The sequence below is a fragment of the Lactuca virosa genome, chromosome 6 (assembly GCF_052849685.1).
Source record: "Lactuca virosa cultivar CGN04683 chromosome 6, Lactuca_virosa_CGN04683_v6, whole genome shotgun sequence".
In the NCBI taxonomy this organism is placed as follows: domain Eukaryota; kingdom Viridiplantae; phylum Streptophyta; class Magnoliopsida; order Asterales; family Asteraceae; genus Lactuca; species Lactuca virosa.
The window spans coordinates 113,491,909-113,507,594 of record NC_136431.1 but is presented as its reverse complement, the minus strand read 5'-3'; the positions used below and the strand labels follow the sequence as shown (position 1 = coordinate 113,507,594).

At 35.6% G+C, this 15,686-nt stretch overlaps 3 protein-coding genes across 4 annotated transcripts; 2 read left to right on the top strand and 1 right to left on the bottom strand.

Moving 5' to 3' along the window:
• The first annotated feature begins 4,090 nt into the window (after positions 1-4,090).
• Positions 4,091-7,429, top strand: LOC145119147 (Ubiquitin-like superfamily protein). Of its 2 annotated transcripts, none has more exons than XM_079054771.1 (9): positions 4,091-4,232; positions 5,011-5,110; positions 5,373-5,425; positions 5,595-5,676; positions 5,794-5,859; positions 5,955-6,022; positions 6,116-6,641; positions 6,711-6,983; positions 7,081-7,429. In XM_079054771.1, exons 2-9 carry the CDS (start codon positions 5,011-5,013, stop codon positions 7,284-7,286), a joined length of 1,374 nt encoding a protein of 457 aa, XP_078910897.1. In that variant the 5' UTR covers positions 4,091-4,232; the 3' UTR covers positions 7,287-7,429. The 2 variants fall into 2 exon arrangements, with proteins under 2 accessions (XP_078910897.1, XP_078910898.1); XM_079054772.1 differs by having other exon boundaries at positions 6,711-6,892; positions 7,081-7,353.
• LOC145119146 (S-adenosyl-L-methionine-dependent methyltransferases superfamily protein) lies at positions 7,273-9,944 on the bottom strand. Its single transcript, XM_079054770.1, has 5 exons — positions 9,159-9,944; positions 8,591-8,801; positions 7,834-8,485; positions 7,660-7,737; positions 7,273-7,579 (listed from the first exon to the last, which is right to left on the bottom strand). The coding sequence occupies exons 1-5, from the start codon at positions 9,834-9,836 to the stop codon at positions 7,396-7,398; spliced, it is 1,803 nt and encodes a 600-aa protein (XP_078910896.1). The 5' UTR covers positions 9,837-9,944; the 3' UTR covers positions 7,273-7,395.
• Positions 9,945-13,498: 3,554 nt separating this feature from the next.
• Positions 13,499-14,357, top strand: LOC145121865 (uncharacterized). The gene is made up of 2 exons (XM_079057556.1): positions 13,499-13,829; positions 13,903-14,357. The coding sequence occupies exons 1-2, from the start codon at positions 13,499-13,501 to the stop codon at positions 14,355-14,357; spliced, it is 786 nt and encodes a 261-aa protein (XP_078913682.1).
• Positions 14,358-15,686: the final 1,329 nt, after the last annotated feature.

Below are 15,686 nucleotides of genomic sequence, written 5' to 3'. Positions count from 1 at the left end.
AAGGGGGTTTTAACTAGCAGTCGGGCTCTGCAGGGGCAGAACTTCGTCGCTGAATCTTTCTAAGAAAGATTCGTGCATCGCTTCAGCGCTCACCTTACTATACTAAAACTACAGAAAGAGAAGTCGAATCACGAGCGACCGAAATGTTCGGGGGATAAGAAGAGAAAGACTCTTGAATCAAGAGAATGGTGCAAGAAATATGAGAGCCCAAGCCTCTTATTTATAGTAATTGAATTTACAAAAACTACCCTCCATAATTACTTAATGACCTTATAGTTATATAAACGACTAAACACCCCTTCATAATACTATTTTAAATAGATTTAACGATATTTGTACTAAACTAATGTCGAAAGTACTCAACACTAGTCTTATAATAACCGCATCGTCGATACCTTTCTAATGATATATACATTTGTATATATATGTGTACGTATATATGATTTATACTTTATTTTAATACGTAAATATGCTATTATAATTTGTAACTCGTTCATACGAAATCCATTTTTGACGTTCTTTATATCCACGCATTGGTATTTACGAGTACTACAACTTTCATTTAGACGCCGTCAACTAATTCTCATTCTATCTCAGATTTACAAAACTGTATCGAATTTATCGCGCTCGAAGAGTAGGGACCAAGTTTCGTCCATATCTTTAACATACGAGCTCTACTCTCGACATTATTTATATCCACGCGTAGGTAAAAACAAGATCTAAAACTTTCATTTAGACTCCGTCGGCTAATTCTCGACCGATCTTAAATTTAACAGTAGGAGGAGATTATACTGTTAAATGTCCGCGTAAAATTCATAACTTCTACATACAGACTCCATTTTCGTCTGTCTTTTTACCGTTGAGTTCCTATTAATGAGATCTTCAACTCTCATTTAGGTCGCGTAGGCCAAAAACCGCTCGAACAAAAATTCGAGTTTCGGGTCGTGCACTGCTATGCCAAATCTTAGAAAATTCATAACTTACTCATACGAAGTCAAATTTGGGCGTTCTTTTTTTGTATGTTCTCGGTTTAACGTATACTACAAATTTTGTTTAGATCACTAAGGCTACAAATTCTTCTACCATAAATTCACTATTTACGTCTCCCGGTGCCGTGCCGGTTTTGCCGTAAAACTTCGACGGGCCATAACTTCTTCGTTATAACTTGGATTTCGGTGTTATTTATATGTACGGAACCCTTGTAACATATACTAAAACTTGGTTAAGATGAATCCTTCTAGATAATCTTCCATCAAAAACTCATTTTTGATGCTCATCGTCTCTAAATTGACTAGCCTGGATCTGTGAGCGTTACACAACAAACCCTGGAGCAAGCCATACATAAGTTGTGGTCCCCGAGGGAAAGCTAGACTTATAATGTAGGCTCAAGAGCAAGCCATATATGAGTTGTGGGCCTGATAGGCAAGCCAGACTCATATTATAGGCTCAGGGGTAATCCAACCCAATGGTTGTGGACCCGTAGGTATTCCAGTCCAATGACTGACTGGACCCGTGGTATATTAGTATTCCAGTCCGATGACTGAGTAGAGCTGTTATATATTGGCATTCCAGTCCGATGATTGATTGGGCCTGGGGTAATCCAGCCTGATGGTTGTGGACTCGTGGGTATTCTAGTCCGACGACTGATTGGACCCAACATGCTTGTTTGTATATGATATGTGTAATGTGTGCTGGTACTTTGAGGGAAATTCACTAAGCTTTGTGCTTATAATTTAGTTTATGATTTCAAGTACTTCAGAGGACCGTGACAAGGCAAATGCATGACCGTACACATCCTGATTTTTATGTTGTTGGTCTTGGGAGACTCTGATTTTAAATAATGTTTGGAAACAATGTTTTGTAAACACTTTTATTAGTAAATGGTTTGTTTTGAAAAGTTTAAATTGGTTGTGATTATTTGGGATGTTACACCAAAATACCCCTAGGTCAAACTTGGTCAAAGACAGGTCAATGTCGAAAAGCCAATAAGTCAACCGAGTCAATTCAACTGAGTACGCCCAACGTACTCAGCCTGTACGCTTAGCGTACACAAGCCTTGACCAGAAAACATGGGTGTTGACCTCGTACACCCTACGTACCATAGTGTACGCCTATCGTACGTGTAACCATCATTTCCTTCTATTAAGAGCTTAATCCCTTAAGCTCTTTCGTTTAAATTCCATATCTAGTCCTCAAATGATGTCCCTAACCATAAATTTTCCAACTTTATGGTCTTGCATGACCATTAAATGCTCAATACCAAAAACACTAACTTCTTAACTCTTTAAGACATCCTAGCTCATGCATGGAAGGAAACTAAGGTCCAAGATTACATTTTTATGGTTCCTAATAACTCCATAATGGATACAATTTCCAACTTTATCCATTAAAATGGTCTAACCAACCAAGATCTAGTCTTTAAGTCTCCAAGGGACCAAAACTGCATCTTTCCCAACTTAATCCATTAAGTCCAAGTCTCAAGCCTTTAGATATGAATCAATATGATGTTTAAATGGATAAAGTTTCCAACTTTATCCAGACAAGGTCACAAACTTTCAAGATCTAAACTCTATGCACTAAAGTGACCAAAAGTTCATAACACCCAAGGCTAGCTAGATCTATCAAATGCATCATCAAGATTCAAACTTTATACCTTTAGAAGAAAGATCAAGGTGAACAAAGTCTGGATCTACAAGCTCCAATGTAACCAACACTTCTCCAAAGAGCTCTGCACCAAGAACACTCCAAAGCACTCAAGAGCACCTTTTTTTGCTCAAAAGACTCAAACTAGGGTTAAGGTTTTCAAGGGAGGGTGTTGGAGAGGTGGAGGCCGAGAATGGAATGGCTTTGGGGAAGTTAATGAGCTTAAATATGGCTCAAACCACGAAAATAAGGTTTGGACTCTGATCACATACGCCCAACGTACCAGGGATGCCATAGTACTCCCAACGTACTTCCTGTACGCCCAATGTACTAGACTAAGTCCAAAACCTTCCCAACTTCTAACAATTATAACTTCTTCGTTCCAACTCCGTTTTCAACGATTTTTATATCCACTGAAAGGTATTGAGGAGCTCTACAACCCTATTTAGTTACTTTTGACTTAAAACACATCGAACTAAAATCCTTAATTCAAAGAAAAGGCTTGAAGCATCACTTTTACCATTATGCCCTTGGGCTCTGAAGCACAATCCGCACTCTTGGATCACATAATCTACATTACCCACTTCCAAATGGGTCTAAACCTCTATTTCCCCAAAGCTCGAAGCGTTATGATACTTGATTTTCGGGTCACGACCCTGAATTATGAAACGGGGGGTGTTACACTAGCCTTCTAAGAACGATCTATGGGTATATTCCCGTGTCACACAATTTGTGTTAATTAGTGTGTATGATTGTATTGAAATTAAATGTTATTTGAGGATATTCGTCAGGTTTAAGTTTCAATATTTTGTTCGATTTCTTGTTATTGGTGTGTACATGGTTCATTTTTTCCTATCATATATGGTTCAACTTCTATGCATATCATATTTGGTTAGTTAGTGTGTATGATTGTATTGAAACAGAAGGTATAATTCTATGTATATGGTTCATTTTTGCCTATGCATTTCTTTTCACCGAAATGCTTATGTATTTCTTTTCACCGACGATGAAGATGAAGACGTTGGGAGAGAAGTGGGCGGGGTTTAGGGGTGGGTTTATGTATTTTTTTAAATAAAGCTATAGTAAGAGATATATAAATAAATTAAAAATAGGGTATTTAGTCGATTTATAATCATGCCATGAAATGAAACCACAAAGAATATAATGAATAAAATATAAATAGAAACTTATGAATTAAAAAACCATAGGGACTGTTTATATGTAAATTTTTATAAAAAAATATTTTACTATGGAGGTGTTTGACTTGTCTTTTTGAGAGGCAAAAGTCATTTTTGAAAAAGTTACAAAAAATCAGGTTTTTCTTATATCCAAAATCCAAAAGTAACTTTTAAAATGTTTTTACCAAACATCTTTTACCTTTTATCTTTTCCAAAAAGGACTTTTAACTTTCAAAAAAACAAACCGAACACCCTCTCTTCTTGTTTATCCGATTTTTAGAAGCACGAGTTTAGCCCATCAAAGAAGACTTTTTTGGTTGTCTAAAATGGACAAATAGTGGTTGCAGAGAGTTCCATCATAAACACACGGAAAATCAAGGTGAAGAATAAGAACCGTCACAAATACCTAAGGTACGAACTTTGTTTTGCCTAGATTTCACCAACGTTTTCAGTCAATTGATTGTAAATTACTATTTACTTATTTGGAAATCCGAGACTCTTGTGATTCATGTGCGACAGCCACTAGTTGTGTTCAATTTCATGACCTGTGGATTGTGTTCACTAGCACGGTTAAGAATTTTGATAATTAAGCCGGATGTTAGTAGATGATCTCTGATTTGAATTTCGATCATGTGTTGAGTAGCATAGTCGAAGCTAAATGTGATTGATTACGAATTAGGGTTCTAAATCGAGCAATCGAACTCCATCATAATCGGTTCGATATGAGTGAACGCCTATTTCCGGTTCTTTGTTTTTTTACTTCATCGGCATACTGCCAAAGTCGTTTCTTTTTGTTTTGCTACTTCTGATTTAGGATGCACCTCTTGAATCGCATAAGACTTTAGGTTTTCCTAGTTTTGACTGCTATAGTTTCCACCGGATCATATAGATACATTGTTGAATCCCAGAGAAGACGACACCTAACCTAATTCCACCAAGCACAAAAGAATTCATGGATTTCGAACTCACCTTTATCTAATCATTGCAACGTCCTTCTTATAGTTGGATTTGATAATGTTTTTCTATTTTATTTGCACTTCGAATCTTGAAATGCATACATAAAAACTCAGTGTAGTAGGTTTTACCACTTTTATCTTTTCATTCTGTTTTTTTCTCAGAGTAAAGTTAGAATAGGTAACGAGTACATCCTTGCTTACCCAGTCCTAAAATGGGCATGTATTTTGTACAGATGGAGCAATCTATCTCTTCTCTGGCATTCAAAGGTTCTATCATTGAAGCAATCACTGAAGCGAAAAGGCAGAAAAAACTTTTTCTAGTTTACATTTCAGGTACATGTTCTCTTTCATGATATCTGTTCTTATTCCTCATCATCCTCCTAGATACCAAAAGTTATATCCTTAAGGATCCTTGAGGAGTATAAAATCAAGATTTTGGCATCATCCACATACAATAGCATTACTGTAAATGATAAAAATACAATAATTTACTCTAGATACTAGAAACAAATATGATCAATGGAGCAAACGTTTTGATACAACATTAGAATACAATATCTGCTTGTTTAAAATGCTTTGATTTTCCTATTTACAGGTGACAATGAAGACTCAATCTCTATGGATAAATCTACTTGGTCAATGTCTAGTGTGAGTTAAATCATAAATGTCTAATATGATATCTTTTCCAATTAAATGAAACTAATATGTTACATTACATCTCATGTAATATAATACCAATTTCAAGCCACAAATTTCCATACAGCATACTATAGTTCTTGAACAACTTTATCATCTAATGAGAGTTGACTGAATTTAGGTGGCAGAGTCATTATCAAAGTACTGCATTTTGTTGCACATTTTGGAAGGAAGCACAGATGCTGCTCAATTTTCTGCATTATGTATCCTTTGATTGATTGAAATTTGAAATTCTGAAATCTCCAGTTCTTCATTGGTATATGAAATTTCTTTATTTTCACTAATAACACAATATGTGTACCTTACATCAATTTGAATAGACCCACAAAAACCTGCTCCTTGTATAACAGCTATTGGATATAATGGCATCCAACTATGGCAAAATGGTAAAGTTACAACCTTTATTATATTTGGGATGTCTTTCTTTTATAAATACACTGAATTTGTATTTTCTTTTTGTTATCTTTTAAATAATGAGCAGAGGGTTTTGTTAGTGGTGAGGTTCTGGCTTCAACCCTTGAGAAAGAATGGTTGAGTCTTCATGTTCAGGTACTTGAGAAATTATATTATTTTTCTTTTCTTCTTTGTGAATTTGTAAGAAAAAGTATAAATTATAATTACAAATTACATTTTCTTCTACAGGAAACAACTGCCTCTTTTTTATCTGCAGCACTTGTCTCCAGACAATCTGAACAAATTCCCTCTGCAATTCCTCCTTCCACATCACCTGAAACTGGAAGTTCTTCAACATTATCAGTTAATACAAATGACAATGCTTCAGTGGATAAAAAAGATGTAGATCATGACAAAAAATCTGATATTGATAATTCAGTTACAACAAGTAGCAAATCAGTTAACCAAGTGATCACAACTGCAATTGAATCTGAAATTGACAAAAAACCAAACTTGAAAGCTCCTCAAGTGGTTAAAGATGTAAAAAAGTCTGAAAAGGTTGATATTGATAATTCAGATTTGGATTCAAACACAAACAAATCAACCGATATTCATTTGAACATACGATTACCCGGGGGTATAAATGTCCAAGAAAAATTCGAACCTACAAGCACTTTAAAAATGGTGAAAAATCACATAGATGAAAAACAAGAAAGTAGCATTGGCCCTTATGATCTAGCCATTCCTTACCCTCGCAAGGTTTTCACTGACCAAGGTAAAAACTTTACTAAAAATCTTCAAAAGATTTATTTTTATATTAATTTTTTTTTCCCCATAATTTCAGATTTAACCAAGACATTAACAGAGTTAAATCTACTCGATAGACAAGCATTAATAATAGTTCCACATCTGAAATCCACCAGTCACTACAAACCGCGATCTGTCATACCTAACCGTGACACATCAGTCTCCACCACTGCCACGTCAGCGCCAGATGGCGAAGGATATTTTTCACTTTGGAGAAAGGTTCTATCATATGTTAACCCTTTAGCCTATTTTGGTGGCAATAACTCTGTACAGGATAATACTCAAACGACTTTGCAAGAATCTGGTTCTGGTGATTATTATTTTATTAAAATTAAAATTAAAATTAAAATCTTTTTTAATTTTTACATTTATAACAACACGAAAGGCTTATTGTTATGTATTTTCAGGGTCTAATCCGGGCAGCTTTACGGGCAGTAGAAGGTCATATCTTGTAACAGATAACCAAATCAACAACCCAAGCTCATCAAGATTTGGAAGTGGAAGCAATATTCACACGTTGAAAAGAGATGAAGATGATACCAAATTTAATGGTAAAAACGCTTTTTGGAATGGGAATTCCACAGAATATGGAGGCGATGGAGAAAACAAGTGAGAGTTTTTTATTTTTATTTTTATTTTTCGAAAAGACATTTACGTAATATATATTTCTTGTCATAAAACTATAATAAAAAATCTAAACGCTCTATAGTTTCTTGATGCATTTAAATGTTAACAAAAAACAACTTTCTAGGGCTAGTTTCGGTATCTGATAGTTTAGTCTGCCATTTCATTTGATCTGTATGACTTTTCAACTTCATAACAATATCTACATGATCCGCGATTATGATTGTCCCTTTAGGGCGAAGGATTCTATGCATCTCAATGAATATGTCGATAATGTCACACCTGTGTAAATGCAAAAAAAGAGTCGATTTAGTAATTGAAGTTAAGGGTATAACAATCCAAAACTCGAATGATGGGCTTACTTGTTCATGTACAAGCTAAATATGTTGTCCGCGTGTATCAAGTCGTATGATCTAGGATACGTCGAGAACGGTTCACACCTGTAGCCAAGAAATTAACAAACAATCATCAGCTAGATATAGTCTCATCTGTCTCTATATATGCTGGAGTCTTTAAAAAAAATAAAAAAAACAAACCAATTCATGTAAGTCCCGATTAGGCCACGTTCATAGATAATGCTGAGGGTTTTCAACTTTGAATCATGAGGAACAACATTCATGACCCAAACCGGATACTTAGAAAGAGAAGCTGCAAAGCCTCCAAATCCCGCGTTCATGTCCATAACATTTCTATACACACCATTCGATAACGATTCAACCACTTTCACATACTCAGAAACTCTCTTTTTCCATAACAAATTATCATTAACCAAATCTTTCATTCCGAAATCATGATTTGGCGGAATAGTATTCAACCTCTTAGGCCATTTCTCAAGCACATGGTTCACTTGAGGTAAAGGAGTGATGCATGCATCCATCTTTTTATACCACCCATCATCCGGATTGTTGTCCGGGTTACAAAACTTGGGAGATTTCAAATCTTTTTTCTTTTCGATGCATTCGATATGATTATTAGGTTTTTGCCACACTGCAATCGGCCCTTTTCCTTTAATCTTTTTCCAACAAAGTCGTCTAGCAAGATCCTCCAAACTACTAAGCTCTTTTTTAGGGTCCTTGGTGGTTCCGTCTGAGGCGGTGTAGCGGGCCCGCCAGTTAATAGGCGGGCCCGACAACACCCAGTAACCACCGGGCCTTAAGACCCGATCAATTTCCATTAGATACAATCCATCTAGCAACACAACATGACAACAAGACAACATCATCATCATTATCATAACATATGCATTATGATGGAAATGATTATGAGATGTAATTTTAGGGTTTGTGTAAGTACCATATTGTGTCCATGGGATGAGGCAACGAGAGCAATGAGCCATGTCGAATGATCTTGATGGGTAGGGTAGTCTGTAGGTGCCAAGGACACCAAGCATAGCGGGGAGGCCTCTTTCTAGGGCAAATTGCACCTGAGCTTCGTGTACATCTCTTGGAGCTATAGACATTGTTATAATGTTGTAATCCATTAGCGAATCTCCAAAGCTTGCAACCTGCCATGGTTAAACCAATAATACTAATAAGAGATGGACCGGTTTCGCTGGCATACAATAAGTTTAAAACCACTTTTTATTTATTTATGTATGTACAAAATGACAAACATTTACAATTACAACTAACAAGCGACAAACGTTTTATATAAAAAGTCAATACTAAGTTACTAACGATGTTTGGTCGGTCCTAAAAAGAAGACTGGTTTTATTTGTTTAAAGCGTTTAGACCGGACCGGTTTGATCGGTTTTGTGCATACTAATCAATTAAAGAAAAAAAGCACTAATTAAGGAAGAACTAGCTTATACGATTAGAATCTTGATAAATGAACTTGATTTCAAGAATCACACGTCACTTACCCCACACCCTGTATCGAGAACAGTTCTAATAGCTCCAGATTCCAATGGCACCATCTTCTTCAATTGATCGATATAACCCTTCACTCCTTTCTGGAAAGAAGTTCCACCGCCGGGAAAAACCAGCCGATCGCCGACCAATCGGACCCAGTTCTGCTGTTTCTTAGACTCCGTCAGCGTCTTGAATGGCACATTACTGAACCAAGCTTGAGCTCTACTTTTCGGCCATGGAAATGGCTTCTTGTACCCCACCGGTTCCGGTACAAGACACCGGAGAATCTCTCCAGCGGTGGCAGGACAGTGTCGCTCCCGGTGTAACATTTTCTCTACTTTAAACAGTCTTTCTCTTTGTGGATCCTGACAAGGGCAGTAATGGGTGAAATTAGCAGGGCAAATCTGGAACTTTTGTGGTGGCGGAGGGAGGAGGGTGTTGTGAGGTTTGAAATCGAGCGGTGGCGGAGTGTTTTGGTGGGAGAAGTTCGTGAAAACGGTGATGGGATTTAAGCAGTTTTGTTGGTTTTTCGTTGTGGGTGTAAAGGAGGTGTTGATGGTGGATCTGTGTGAGCCGAGAATATACACAGTATAACAGAGGAAGAAGATGAAGAAGAGTCTGATTAATGGGTTTTTGAGGGGGGTTTGCGGCGGCGGAGGTGGCGGAGACGCCGGTGACGGTTTAGGCATAGTGTGTGAAAGTGATGGTGTACTGGTGTGTGTCAGAACTCAGATCTGTTGTTGGGTGGTGGTGAAGAAGAAATAGCTGTATCTGTATGTTTGTCCGTTTGGCATTATTCCCGCTAAAATACCAAGAGGGATCTAGTTTTTGATATATGACAAAAAATACCCCTGAATTTTATGTCTTTTAATTCTAGGACCCTCTATTTTATTTCTTGTGTTTTCTTTAATAATCAGCAACTTGTGCCTATGAATGAATTGGTTTCCTGATATTTGATTGAATGACAATCATTTTATTTGCTTTAAAAAAAACCTAAAGGGATCTTTTAAATAGTTTGTAACAAAATTACAAGCATAATGGTCGAGAAGCATTCTCTCTTTATGTTATAATTTGCTTTTTCGAAATGTTGTTAGCTACATGAAATTTCATATACATCATCTACAAAGGTTGAATTCTAGTGATGTGGTGTAGACTATACCTTATCTAGCTTTAAATTTATAACCTAACTATTTATCTATTATTGCACCTATAGACAGTATACCTAGTAAGTGTATATATAGCATAGTAAAGTAAGTTGGGGTTGAACATAGGGAACATATTTAATTAATTAATCTAGTCACTAAAAATTAACTTAAAACAAGCAAAAGTTAAACTAGTTTTTATCTGATTTTGCAAGTTCAGACAAACTTAAACTCTTAAACTAACGATTTCAATCAATTACTAAGAACACTTCCGTTTAGTTCGAATCCACTTCTCTATGGTTAACTACTAATTATGGATTATTAATGTTGGTTATCAAATATTATTTTATTAGCAATTCAAGTCCAAATTTACTAATGTTTTCACTATTTCATGTAAAACTATGTATGGTCATACACTAGCAAACACATAATCAGTTATAGAATGTAGATAAACTATGTAAGATTGATCTAAATAAACAAAATTATGGTCACAATTTATGTTCTCCAACACATTTAAATTAGTTAGAGGGTGTTTGTTTTTTTAATAAAAACCTCTTCAAACCACTTTGTGCTGCGCGGCGCAGCACACACGCAACACTTTTTATCTCGCAGTTGTTTGTTTTTTCGCAGACTTCGGAGTTAAAAACCTCTGCCCATGTTCTGCTTGGGACAACACTTGGAAAATACTTCTAACCTCTTCAAACCTAAACCTAAAAAAACAATCGGCCGACACCCCATTCTCATTCATCTCATCGATCGCAAGAGCAGCCTCCGTATCTTCCCACCTCCCGTCGACGCTCCTCCTCCCAGCACAACCACCACCGACGCATCCCTCACCGGTCGCCTCTCCTTCCAACGCCGGCTGTCATTTATCGCAGGTACATGTTTTTTTTTTTTTTTTTTTCCGTTTTTTGCTGCTGAAGGCAGCGACTCTGCTTAGGGTTATTTTAAATATTTCGATTTTGTTGGTGGAGTTACTTCATCGTTCATGCTTCATATTAATTTTTCGATTTTTATTGTTGAATCTTTGTTCTTGCTTAATCTTGATGCTAATCCTATCAAATAGTTGATGATGTTGTTTCTATCTTGATTAATGATAAGTTTTTGTTGCAACGTATTCGATTTATGCTTAAAATGTCACATATTGTTGCTGAAATGTCATGAAATATTGCTAAAATATCATAAAATTGTTGCTGAATTGTCACAAATTGTTGCTGAAATGTCAGAAATTGTTGCTGAATTGTCACAAATTCTTGCTGAAATGTCACAAATTGTTGCTGAATTGTCACAAATGGTTGCTGAAATGTCATGAAATATTGTTGAAATGTCATAAAATGTTGCTGAAGTGTCATAATTGTTGCTGAAATATGAATAATCTTTGCTGAAATTGGTTATTTTAATCAATACAAGTTGTTGTTATGCTGAAAGTTGTTGGTATAAGGTTTTGTTTGCTAAAGTATGAATTTCATATGTTTTTTTGGTTATTAGCAATGGGTGATAAACATACATGGACCAATGAGCAGTTAAAATTCTTATTGTACACTTGTATTGAAGAAGTACAGACTGTGGGTAGAAAAAGGGTTGAGTTTGCACAAACATTCATGGAACAAGTTAGGAAGAGCCATTAAGGAAAAGTATGGTGTGGATTTGTCTCAAAGACAATTGAAAAATGCCTATGACAACATTAAAGCCAAATACATAGGATGGTTAAACTTGAAAAACAAAACTGGCAACATTTACAATCCTCAAACAAACACTTTTAACTTAACAAATGAGGAGTGGGAGGACTTTAAAAAGGTGTGTGTGTATATATATATATATATATATATATATATATATATATATATATATATATATATACACACACACACATTATTATGTATTTTGCTAATATAGTTGGCAAATTTTCTTATACTACTTTTGTTACTTTGATTGGGTTTAGGGACATCCAAAAGCTGCTTCTTTGAAAACCGTCCCATTGTTGTTTCCAGAGCTTTGTGCAGAACTCTTTGATGGAAACAGTGTCTCTGGTAATCTCAGATATGCCACATCCCAAACACCATCGGGCCATGGATCATCTTCTTTCCATGTCGCACCACTACAACTTATGGACACCCCTTCTATAAACATAAATGTGGATGATTACTTTTCCAATCATGCTAGTGAGCCTTTTACCCATCCACCACCTTCTGCTGCTTCACCTTCTAGTAACCCCAACAAAAGGGCTAAACCTTCAACTCCTAGACCTTAAGCTTCAAGTGCCTCACCTGATCCTCCTTCTTGTGCCTCACCTAAAACTTCTATTACTGCTGACGATTTAGCACTAGAGATGCAAAAAGCTCTACGACATTTGACTCAGGGGCCTACAATTCCTCAATGTTTAGAGAAGTTAGAATTGCTTGAGTTAGGCATAGTAGACCCTCTACGATTTGCTGGTTATCACATTTTTGGAGGGACCATGAGTATAAGAGAGATGTGGGTAAATTTGCCTAATGATCCAGAAATATTAAGAGGATGGATCGAGATGACGGCTACTAGTTTAGGATTTTTAAAGGATGGAAAGATTGTTCATTAGGTTTACATATTTGTGTTGTTTATGTGGTTATGTTTTTTTCATTTGGTACTTGAGTTTTATGTTATTTGGTACTTGAATTTTATGTTATGTTATTTGGCATTTGAATTTTATGTTATGTTATTTGGTACTTGAATTTTATGTTATGTTATTTGATACTTGAATTTTATGTTATTTGGTAGTTAAATTTTATGTTATGTTATTTGTAACTTGAATTTTATGTTATGTTATTTGGTACTTGTGTTGATTAATAGGTTTCTAATGGATCACGACAAAAAGATACTTCTCATTATTCTAATGTACTTGTACGTACGCTATTTTTGGAAGAGGGGTGTGAAACGAGTGTGGGACAACGATTCGGAAATGACGGGACATGAATACACGTTAGAGTTATTGGGAAAAAAATCCTCTACAATGTGTTGAACTACTATACATGTCACGTGAATCTTTTGTACGACTATGTGCTCATTTTAGAGTAAATTACGTGTTAAAGGATAGCAAACATGTATCGGTTGAGGAAAATATGACTATGTTTTTAATGATGATCGATCATAACTAACGTTATGTGCTCATCAAGTGAAGATTTCAACACTCAAAGCAAACAATTCATAAATTTTTTCATGAAGTGTTGGACAAGATGCTGCTTTTCGCACACGACATTATAGTACCAACTTCTTTTAATCCGAATCCAAATATTCCGGGACATAATAAGAGGCTACGACGGGTTTTCAATGGAGCAGTTTGTGCACTTGATGACACTTTGATAAATCCTGTTGTCCCTGCAAAAAAACAAGATTTATATAGAAATAGGGGAAAAAACGATTGTTACCAAAACGTATTGGCAATTTGTGATTTCAACATGATGTTTACGTTTGTTGTGGCCGCTTGGGAAGGGGTAGCACATGATTCCAAAATATTATTAGAAGCAGTAGAAAATCCACATGCACCATTCCCGTTTCCACCATCAGGTAACGTTTATGTTTATTTAAATAGCTTTATCTTAGTTTGAAAATTGAATGTTTTTTTGGGCTTTTTTTATAGATAAATATTATCTTTGTGATGCCATGTATGTACACACTCGAGGTTTTATGGCACTGTATCGTAATGTGAAGTATTGGCTTGGAGATTTCTGTCAAATAACCAATAAAGAAAAAATTAACCATGCACATGCAAAACTTTGGAACGTCATTGAACGTGCTTTTGGTGTCTTGAAAGCACAATTTCCTATATTGAAGAGGATGGTACCGTTCTCGTTGGTTACACAAAGAAACATTGCCCTTTCATGTTTCGCGTTTCATAATTTTATAAGAAGAGAGAGACTGAGTGATGAGTATTTTGCACGGTATGATGAACCAAATGTTTCACTTCGAAATAACAATGTGCCATTTAATGATGATGGAGATGAGATTCCAACACATGGTACTGCAGCGGACCGTGAAAATATGACCCAATTACGGGATGAAATTGTCGAGCAGTTGATGGAAAATATGGAATGAGAATTATTAAAGTTTGGTTGTATGAATTTTATTTCAAATTGTTTTTATTGTAAGACTAATTTGGTTGTATGAATTTTATTTCAGTGTTTTAAGACTAGAATTATTAAATTTTTAGTGCTGAAAAACTATTTTCTGTTTATAAAATCATTTTTTTAACATCTGCAGCAACCTGGAGATGTTAAAAATCAAACACGCTTCTAATTACAGTCTGTATCCGTTTATTCCACCTCTTTTGCTACAGAGGGTTGCAGAGGTGGTCTGTAGACTTCAGAAATTTTTGCTCCGAAAAAACAAACAACACCTTACTTTTATTACTTATCTAAGATTTGGTCGATCCTAGCTCTAGCAATTTAATAGTCACTAAACTACTAGGTAACGAGTTCATGTAATGTAATGGTTACTAAGTTACACAAAATCTGAATTCAAGCATTCGAAGTATCAAATATTAACATGATAGGTAGAGATAATCAAACACAAGCCCATAACCAACAATTAAAATCCATAATTTAATAAACTAAACCTAGTGTTAAAGCTTCATCTAGCTAAACGGAAGCAACTAAATTCAGCTGCTCATGGCTGAAAACATAAACAAATTCTCAATAGTAAAAGACATAATCAAGGTGTACCAAACTAATGTGTGAATATGTTCTTCAATCTATCAAGCTTCAAGCAATTCTCCTTCAACGGATGCTTTTTCGCACTTTTTCTCCTCTTCAACTTGGTTATCTCTCCATAATTTAATTCTTGCCAACCTCCAAAGACGTGAGAATGAAGGTTAATTTGTAGATTTGGAAAATCGCTGCTCACGTAGTGAGATATGGAGTCTCACGACATGAGTTGGGTAGTAATCCGTATTGGACAAGGATTCTGACTTCCCGTATGTTACTCTTCTAGAATCTGATACTCACGTCGTGAGCTTTGACCCATCACGTCATGAGATCGACTTTTCAGTAGGAATTTCCTTCTTTTAATCTTCAATCCTCCAAAGTTCCAATTCTCGTCAATTATGGTCCTTTATCTTCAAGAGTGTTCCTTTTGGCTACAAAATTCAATTTAATCCCATAAGTACCATATATCTTTGCATTTAACCAAAATATTAATAAAAATGTATTAGAATATTGCCTAAAAATGTGTATAAATATGATAATATCATCTAGTATCAATTTTTACTTTTTCGAACAAAAAAAATTGATCTCATTTGTAAAATTAGGGCCAAATGCCGAGATATGAATGTTTTTAAATAAGCCTCCACAGTAAAAGTCTAGTCGAGGAGTGAAATGCCACACAGAAGGTCCAAGGTTCTAATCCTGACACATCAAAAATATTGTT